The 9341-nt window shown below is 53.7% G+C and overlaps 1 protein-coding gene across 3 annotated transcripts; it reads right to left on the bottom strand.

The window, feature by feature from the left end:
* Positions 1-369: 369 nt before the first annotated feature.
* On the bottom strand, positions 370-7062 carry PGAM5 (PGAM family member 5, mitochondrial serine/threonine protein phosphatase). 3 transcript variants are annotated; one of them, XM_057744307.1, is made up of 6 exons: positions 6816-7062; positions 4528-4706; positions 3407-3532; positions 3226-3314; positions 2962-3095; positions 370-1393 (listed from the first exon to the last, which is right to left on the bottom strand). In XM_057744307.1, exons 1-6 carry the CDS (start codon positions 7004-7006, stop codon positions 1243-1245), a joined length of 870 nt encoding a protein of 289 aa, XP_057600290.1. In that variant the 5' UTR covers positions 7007-7062; the 3' UTR covers positions 370-1242. The 3 variants fall into 3 exon arrangements, with proteins under 3 accessions (XP_057600290.1, XP_057600291.1, XP_057600292.1); XM_057744308.1 differs by having other exon boundaries at positions 2962-3092; positions 6816-7028; XM_057744309.1 differs by lacking the exon at positions 370-1393 and adding an exon at positions 1416-2151 and having other exon boundaries at positions 6816-7028.
* Positions 7063-9341: the final 2279 nt, after the last annotated feature.

Raw genomic sequence — 9341 nt, 5'->3', positions numbered from 1 at the left:
GGGATCAGGGCTCAACTGTGAAGCCTCACAGCACCCGAGGCCAGACACCTGGTGCCACCTGTGGCTTTTCTGGTCTGTGACATCACCACACCCCTGGCTAACTTATCAGAAGAACTATTTCCACAGAATGGTACATGGTTGCTGCTTTTAGAAAACCACTTATCAAGCTCACTGTTCTGGGTCAGGGCCTCTCACTGAGGCTCCTGGTGGGCAGACACCCTGCAAAACCTTCAACCCAGGTTGCACAAAAATAGTGGGGAAAAGAGCTTTCTGCTGAAACTGTCTCAGCAAGTTTGGGCCTGCTGTTTGTCATGCTGCACAGGCTTCCTATTTTCTTTAAATCATTCACAATCACAATTAGTGCTTTGAAAAACCAGTAAAATTTTATTTTGTAGTTATTTCCAAAATTGACAGAAATGGATCAAATATCCCAATTAGTTGCACTTACTGCAGAAAATATTCATAACCACTTCATAGAAATTGTACTTTCTCCTAAATTAAAGGAAATTTGGGATGGACATATATCTAAATATTTTAATTCACAGCATAAAAGATTAACAGCCAGAGGCAAATAAGGGTTGAACTGTCAGTTGGACATTTTATTAAAACAGGGCCCCTCCTGGGCCGTCACTGCCAGCCCCTCTCTGGTGAGACCAGCAGGTCGTCACCTCCCTCAACTGCCAAGTTGCCCCTCCTGTGTGTCCAGAAAGGCCTTAACAACATACGTGTGTTCAGATACAGCAGCGTCAGGGCTGTGACTCTGGAGTGAGAAACTGGTTTTCAAAGCAAGAACCAGATGAGGAAAATCTTTAATTGATAAAAACTCAAGTGACTTTTAAAAGTTTTAGGAAATGAAAACAGTTTGAAGCGAAATAGGTCATGAATGGAAGAAGCACTGGTGCCCTCCTCCTCCCCCTGCCTGATAGCCTGCAGCAGTGTCTGACGTGGTCTCCGCAGGGATGGCATCTGGGGGCCTCGTCCAGTCCCTGAAACTGGCCTGCTTGGACCCCACATCCTTGTGCTGGTGGACGAGTGAGGCAGAGACTCTGTGACGGAGACGAAGCTGAGCTGAGTGTTCCCTTCTCTGCCCCAGTGAGAAGCTGAGCACCACAGCCACACCTGGGTCCTTCCTCTCTCCTGCTGCCAGCCTGGTGGGGAGATGGGAGAGGAGCCTGCAGTCTTGGTGGCACCCACGCCAGGCCGGCGGGGGCTGAGGAAGAGAGTGGGGCCTCAAGGCAGCCCTCAGGAGCGGGAGATCTTCTCAGGAGGCATGAACCCTGTGTCCCCAAGAGTCCTGAGGGCCACTCGGCCATCTGGCCGGACCACCAGGTGGGTAATGCTGCCGTTGTTGAGGGAAAGGCGGAGCCAGCCTTCTGGGGGGAACTGCAGCGCCCTGGAGGAGACAGAACATGCTGGAAATGGGCGGGTCTCGGCAAAGCTGGCAGCCCCCCACCCCAGATGAGGAGCCCTCAGGGCAGACTTCCCTGGGGCTGGGTCCAGCATCTAGAGGTTTCTCAGAGGAAGGAGCTGCCGGACAGACGCCCATCCCTCAGTCAAACAAGGGGAGGTGAAAGCCCAGCCCCTCTGGACGGGGATCAGCCCAGCGCGAGGCGGGAAATGGAGTCACAAGCACAACCAGAAGGGGGCGGGGGGGGTGGGGTGGGGCGCCAGCCGGTGGGGCCGGGCAACCACAACCCCGGTGCACTTGCACACTCTTAAAGACGCTTTCTTGGCAGTTTTTGCTGAAGAGCCCAGTATGACCATGGCCTCCATCTGAGCCACCAGACCCCTTTCTGCCCCAGAACACTGGCGTGAAGTGGCACCCCGTGGCTCGCAGCGCAGCCATCAACAGACTCTGTCTAGTTTTGCCGACTTTCCGAAGGGCTACCAACACGCTGCTCTTTAAGGTCTCAACGTCACCCCCGCCACTTTCAAAACTGTCCTAATTTAAGGAGCAGAGCGCCCTCACGTGTCCCAGGGCAGAGGCCCTGGCTCCCACACAGGTACCACTGCTCCAAGTCCTGGTCATTTCTGGCCGGCTTTCAGCTCTGGGGTCTCCTCCTAGCGATGCTGCATCAGTGCTGTCCCAGGATGTGGGAGGGTGTGAGGGCACACGGCCCGGAATTCACCCGGCAGCTGGCTCCCAGGTATCTGAGTGGCACACAGGCTCAGGATGCACCCGAAGCCCAGCCCTTCCTCCCAGCAGCACTGGACCTGGCCTGGCTCCGCACCCGCTCCCCTGGGGCCATGCGTGTGACATCTCAGGGTAAAAGGGCCCACGTGAGAAGGGCAGCCCCCTCAGCTCCTGAAGCACCTGTGAAACACCTTCTAATGGATCTAGGGAGGCAGAGTTCTGGTTATCTCACATCTTGCACTAAGTCAAATACATGAGCACCCAGCTGGCCTTCCCTGGTCCAGGGCCCTCTGTGACTCGTGGCTGTGGCTCAGGCCCTGGAACTCTGATGCCAGGATGAAGGGAAGTGTTGGCTCCAAGGCCACAGGAACCCCTGGAGGAGCAGCTGGGGCAGCCAAGTGACTGACAGGGTCCCAGGCTGTCACCCAGCACAAAACAGATCCTGAGTCCCTGATCACAAAAATGCCAATAAATAAACAGAGGTCAATACGAAACCATCAGGCAGATACCACCGAGCAACCATGGTGGCAGGACCCAGCAGCAACAGGCGCTAAAACCAGTCGGTGTCTGCCAGGGAAACGGGGTGTTCGCTGCACGAACAGCTGGCGCATAGCACCTGAACCAAGCGACCACATGAGCATCGCGTGGGAAAGGCCACCCACGGGGGGCACCTTGGTCTCGTCTGTTCCCACCAGAAACACACACTCACAAGAAAGCCCTTCTAGCAGACAACCAGCTGGGCCTGGCTGGCACAAGGAGGGGGAGCCACGGGGCTGGGGGGGAGGCTGCCAAGGTTGGGGGAAGGGGCGTAGGGGAGCGGGCCGCACCGGCACACGATGTAGCGGATGACATTCGCATGGCAGATGAAGATCTCGTAGCTGTCCTCCTGCTGCTTGGCGTCCGCCCTGTGGATGTAGTTCCGGAAGGCAGCCTCGATCCGCGCCCCATCCTCGTAATACTGCTGGGGGCAGAGGGAGGGATCGTGTGCATGGAGGCCACGCTGCCACCAGAAGCCCAGGGCCAGAGTGGAGGCCGCTCCCCGGTGTGTGTGTGGGGGGGGGGGGGGGGGGACACCCGGAGGGAGTTTTTACCACAGCCTCTGGCTTCCAGTGAGACACAGGAGGGTCGGGCTCGATGGGGGCACCTTCCCTCAGCAGGTCTGTGCTGACCTTGCAGACACCTGCGGAGAAGCACAGGACCCAGCGCCCCTTCAGGAGCAGCCACTCCCCCTCCTCCCCTGCTGCGGGGCACTTGGGGGCACCTGGCACTCACCTGGCAGGTGTTTGCTGATGATGTCAGTGGTTTCGATCGCGCGGGTCATGGAGGAATAGACGATTTTATTAAACTTCAACCCCAAGCTTGCAAGTCGGAGACCAGTTAGTTCAGCCTGCTCACGACCTTGAAGGTGGAACACACTGGAGAATTACATGTCGCGGGAATCCCTGTTGTTTACTTTACAAACACTTCAGTCCTCACCATGCACTGTCACGGCTGGGGGACAAGATGGTAGCCCCTCCCAGGGCTCAGGCCTAAGGAAGGGACCAGGCTTTCAACAGGTAAAATCAGAGACAAACCAGCCACCCTCAGCCCCATACAGAAAGGTGAAGGTGGCTGAAGTTTGGGTGGGGTCCTGTTTACTGTTTTGGGGTCCCTCACACCATTCTTATTCAACTTTGTCCAAAGACTGGGTCTCAGTGCGCCAGTGACCACCAGCCGCTCAATCACCACAGACGCCAACACGTAATGACAGGCAGCCTCAGCACTGCTGAGGCCTGGGCGCAAATACAAATGCTCTTCCTCAAATATATCTTAGAATCCAGTTGAAATGCCTTTGGAAAGGGCATTACTTTCCGCTGGATGCACGACACCACAGATGCAGCTTTACTTTCATCTGTTCCAGGGGACAGGCCATCAGCCCCTTCACACAAATAGGTGCTATATATCATCCAACAAAGAAATTTTTAAGAATGTAAACTCTACCTCCAACCACCTGGCGTTTCCTATCCTAGGAACTTCTCCTGCAGGTATGTGTGCACACACACACAAAGACCAAGATGGGCAGACGTGCCCAGCAGTGCCATTCACAGCAAGAAACTGCCAAGGGGCCCCCTCTGCACGGGCCACTGAGACCCGCCACCATTTATGAAGCCTCTGAAGGCTCTCCAGAAACCAGGTCAAGCCAGGCGGAGCACTGGGATGGGCTGCCTCAGAGCACCTTTGCCTGCAGGCAGGATCCACCCTAGCAGTTTTAAAGTTGAGGACATTTTTCAAAGCCTGTCTTGAGTAAGATTAGGGTGATCATTACTAATAATGACAAGGACCTGACACAGGTTCAAGGAGGTCCAGCGCTCCAAGGGTGGGTCCGGGGTTGGTGGGTGGGCCCAGCCACGTACCCAGGGGCGTCAGCGTGCGGTCCTTCTCCAGGAAGGCATCCACGTGGTACTGGGAATGCCTGATGAGGAAGATGTGCCGCGTGGCCTTGGCCTTGTAGTGGTCCAGCCTGGATGCCAGCTCTTCTTCTCCGGGTTCCAGGTTCCTCTTCCGCAGGTTGACCAGGGACAGTGGTTCTCGCCTGACATTGAAATACAAGATGGTGTGTCCTGTGCCCTTGCTCATAAGTCACCTCCAGTCTTTCTGACAGAGGGGCTTCCCGTGCTGGGGAGGCGCAGGGGAGGGGCTCGCACCCTCCGTTCTCGGCACCAGGCCTGCCCTGGGTGACTGGATGGTGAAGAGAACAGACAAGCAAAGCCACTGTGCTGCTCACATCCTTGTGAGGACACTGACAGTCACAGCAAGGCGACCAGCGACGTGGAGAAGAGGAAGGAGTGGCTGTGGGAGGGCAGGTGGGAAAAGTCCACACGGCAGCCTCGCTGATGGGGACGCTGTGCTGCCCAATAGTAGCCACTGACCGTGTGGCTACTTAAATTCAAAATCATGAAAGTTAAATACGATTAACACTCCAGGGACGTCCCTGGTGGTCCAGTGGTTGAGAATCCATCTTGCAATGCAGGGGATGCCAGTTCGAACCCTGGTCAAGGAACTAAGATCCCACATGGTTGCAAGGCAACTAAGCTCGAGCATCGCAGGCTGAGATGCCGTGCTGGCAGTCACGTGAGAGCCGGGGCTGAGCCACAGAAGACACCTGGAACCTACAGGCACAGATGCAGGAAGCCTGGCTCCTCAGGAAGAGGCTGGAGACTTCACTGGATGAGGTTCTGAAACTTTCCAGCATGACCACCACCCCCTCAACCCCCCTCCAATAAATCTAGACTTGATGAGCAAATACTGCATGTCAGCCCCAAACAAAGCTGGAGTCGGGTTCTACTTCAAGTAAGTTCTTTAACCTCAGAGTGATTCTGTTTCCTTAAAAAGGCCCAAGAAATTCGGAAGACTGTACTGGTGTTTAAAAAAGAGAATATGACCCCAGTCTAATCATGAGAAAAACAGACAAATCCCAATTGAGAGACATTCTACAAAATCCCTGACCAGCACTCCTCAGAACTGTCAAGGCCATCAAAACAAGTCAAGTCTGAGAAACTGTCAAAGCCTGACTGTCATGCGGGACCCTGGAAGAGACAATGGACAGCATGTAAAACACTGAGGACATCTCAATAAAGTACAGACATCAGTTAATAACATCGTATCTATATTGGTTCACTGCTTGGGACAAATGTCCTGTAGGGTGTTAACAACAGAGGAGACTGGTGTTAACAACAGAGGAAACTAGATGTGAAGTATACTGAAACTCTCATCTTTGCAATTTTTCTGTAAATACAAGGTTAAAAAGAATATCTATGAAGTTCCCGATACAACTAGGCTAACAATAAATATTAGTGGTGTGCCCGACATTCATCAAAGTGTCAAGTATAAAGAGCTGAGACTGGGTAAACCATCCCACAACCCAGAGCAGTGCCGCCCAATAGAAACAGAACACCGGCAACACACATAATTTAAAATTTCCAAGTAGCCACATTTACAACGCAGGAAGTAACAGGTAAAATTTCTGTAACTCACTTTATTCACTCCAGCGAATCAAGAATACTATCGTTTCAATACAGTATTTTAAGATCTGCACTGCTTTGGTTTTAAATTTTAAATTAATTAACATTAAGTAAGACGGAAAAGCTGCTTCCTGATCACAGGAGCCCCACTTCGAGCGCGTGGCCAGGTGGGACCGGGGACCCCCGGACCTCACGTTCCCACTCAAGATGGCTGCTGGTCCTGTCCCCGCGCGGCCGCCCCGCGGAGGTTCCAGGACCCCCCTTCCAGGAACCCCTCTACCTCGTCCTCTCAGCTGTACCGCAAACATGGGATCAATGTGCCGTCATCCAACCTGCGGACTCACAGGTTGAGAGACGGAAACAAGGGCGAGAGCCCTACCAAGGTCCAAGCCCTACGTCTAGGGCTGAAAACCACCAGTTCGGGCTTCCCTGTGCGCCGGGCACTGTCCCGGGCATCACGGTGCTCCTTCCTCAAAACCACCCCTGCGCAGACGAGCAAAATGGCACTCGGAAGAGCGGTCGAAGGACGCCCCACGTCTAGAGCCAGCCTTGCGGCCAGAACCGAAAGGGAAACCCACAACGCAAGCCAGCCAGCCAGCCAGCCCGCCCCTCCGCGGAACCGACCACCGCGACCGACGGGACGGCCAGGGCCGGGGAAGGTCCCGCCGGCGGCCCCGCACCTGTCCCAGTTGGGGTCCCAGACGCCAGACCCGGGGCGCGCGGCCTCCGTCCACGCCGGCGGCTCGACCACGCGCGGCTCCGCGTTCCCGCCCGCGCGGGGCTTCCCCACCGCCACCGCCGAGAAGAGCACCGCTGCCGAGCCCCCGGCCAGGCCGCAGGCCGCCAGCTGCAGCGCCTGCCGGAACGCCATGCCGGTCCGTCCCGCGCCAACCCCGCGCCGACCCCGCGCAGGCGCTCTCGGTCGCGGACGGCGCGCGCGACTTCCGGGAACGCAGGCGGAGCCAGGCAGTGGATGGTGGTTCCTCCACCCGCGGCGCGAGCCGTTCCTGCGTTGGAGCAGCGAGTGCTCACCCGGCACCCCCTTGGAGCCGCCCGGGCGGGGTCGTGGTGGGAGCACCCGAGCCGGCGCCGGGCGGCTGGACAGGGGCACCTGCGGGAACAGCCCAGGGGGAAGCTGTGCCCCACAGACAACTTGGGGTTCTGGTTTAAGTGAACTGGGAAACTCCCGCAGGGTTTGCTGGTTGCTTTGTTTTTACTGTGGCAAAATACACATAATGCAAAATTTACCATCATAACCGTCTTTTCGGCGTACAGCTCAGGGGCATTAAGCACATTATCTTTGTTGTGCAAGTATCACCACCATCCCTCTGCAGAACTTTCTCACCTTCCCAAACTAAAATTCTGTCCCTGCTAAACGCTTAACTCCCCATGCCCTTCCCTCAGCCCCTGGCACCCACCATCCTACTTCCTGTCTCTGTGAGTTTGCTCCAGGAACCCCAATGAAACAGAGTCAGACAGTATTTGTCCTTTGGAGGCTGGATTATGTCACTTAACATAATGTCCTCAAGGTTCATCCGAATTGCAGCATGCGTCACAATGTGCTTCCTTTTTAAGGGTGAATGATATTCCACAACATTTTGTTTATCCATTCATCCATCAATGGACATTTGGGTTGTTTCCACGTTTTAGCTGTTGTGAATAATGCTGCTGTGAACATGGGTGTGCAAATATCTCAAGTCCCTGCTTTCTGTTCTCTTGGGTATATCCACAGGAGTGGAATTGCTGCATCATCTTGGCAGACTTTCAAATGGGGAAGTGATATGATCTGCTTTACATTTTAAAAAGTCACCCTGGATGTGGAAGAATTAATGTATTCCACAGAAAAACCCAGAGATCTGCTTGAACATGGTGTCTTGAACCCATATATTTATGTCTCCTTCCAGAAGGTCACTTATTAAAATGATAGAAAAAAAATTTGAAACAAAAAGACAAATCCACCAGGACATACATGAGTCCACAGAAGAAACAAAGCAAAGAGATCAGCTGACAAAGTTTTGGAAGCTGGAAATCAGATCGTGATTGATCTGAGATCAGTTTAGTGAGTCTGAAGAGCCTGGTGAGTCACAGGCACCACCCCCCGCCTCTGAGGACAGGACTGTGGGTGGGGCTATACACAGGGGGACTGACTGAAAATCTGTAAGAGGCTGCACTCTTCATCCCCTCCATACGGGCATATTCAGCTGAATGCCTCATCTCCATCATGGCAGAAAACAAGAATTTTCATTACAGAGGATATGAAGGACTCTGGATTTGAGAACAGACAGCTGAGACTGGGCTGCAGTAATAAAGATGAAATTATATGAAGTTCATATACTAATAGTAGGACTCTAACTCCTTTGCTCCAGTTAGCCACAGGAATGTTGGCCACTGTGCTCCCCTACAGCCACCATTCTCCCTGCCCCACCCTCCTACCCCCCAGCAAGAAATGAAAAGATTCCTCTCTGGGCAGACTGACCAGCCGAAGAGCAAATACCTCTGATATTGAGAATGGATGATCCCAAACAAAACTGGGTCCCTGCTTGGTCAGCCCACAGTGCGGGTACGGTTTCACAAGTACAGCCCATGCACACAAATCTTACAAAGAATGTATGAGTGGCTTTGACTCTTTAACAATGATGCACAATCAAGGATCAACAAGGGGGCCTTCCCTGGTGGTCCAGTGGTTAAGAATTCGCCTCCCAATGCAGGGGATGAGGGTTTGATCCCTGGTTGAGGAACTAAGATCCCACATGCCGCAGGGCAACTAAGCCCGCACTCTATAACTTAGCCCCAGCGCTGCAACTACTGAGCCCACTCGCTGTGGAGCCCATGCACCGCAACTAGAGAAGCCTGCATGCTGCAGTGAAAGATCTGGCATGCTGCAACGAAGATCCCATGTGCCGCAACTAAGCCCTGATGCAGCCAAATAAATATGAATACATAAATAAATTTTTTAAAAAAGGATCAACAGGGACTTCCCTGGCTGTCCAGTGGTTAAGACTCTGCACTGCCAATGCAGGGGGTGCAGGTTCCATCGCTGGTCGCTGGTCGGGGAGCTATGCCTCTCAGCCAAAAAATGAAAACATAAAACAGAAGCAATATTGTAACAAATTAACAAATTCAATGAAGACTTTAAAAATGCTCAGACATCAAAACAATCTTTAAAAAAAAGGGGGGGTCAACAGACACATTTCAGGAAATCCTGA

The sequence above is a fragment of the Hippopotamus amphibius genome, chromosome 8 (assembly GCF_030028045.1).
Source record: "Hippopotamus amphibius kiboko isolate mHipAmp2 chromosome 8, mHipAmp2.hap2, whole genome shotgun sequence".
Taxonomy (NCBI): domain Eukaryota; kingdom Metazoa; phylum Chordata; class Mammalia; order Artiodactyla; family Hippopotamidae; genus Hippopotamus; species Hippopotamus amphibius.
Note: the sequence above shows the minus strand (reverse complement) of the source record. Positions and strands in the feature narration are given on the sequence as shown.

Bases quoted from the DNA above. Each gene is read 5' to 3' on its own strand.
- PGAM5 (XM_057744307.1), bottom strand. From the start codon at position 7,006: ATGGCGTTCCGGCAGGCGCTGCAGCTGGCGGCCTGCGGCCTGGCCGGG. The intron at 4,707-6,815 runs GTGCGGGGCCGC...TTTCAATGTCAG, and splicing joins TGGGACCCCAACTGGGACAG to GCGAGAACCACTGTCCCTGG. The intron at 3,533-4,527 runs GTACGTGGCTGG...TCCACCTTCAAG, and splicing joins CCGCACGCTGACGCCCCTGG to GTCGTGAGCAGGCTGAACTA.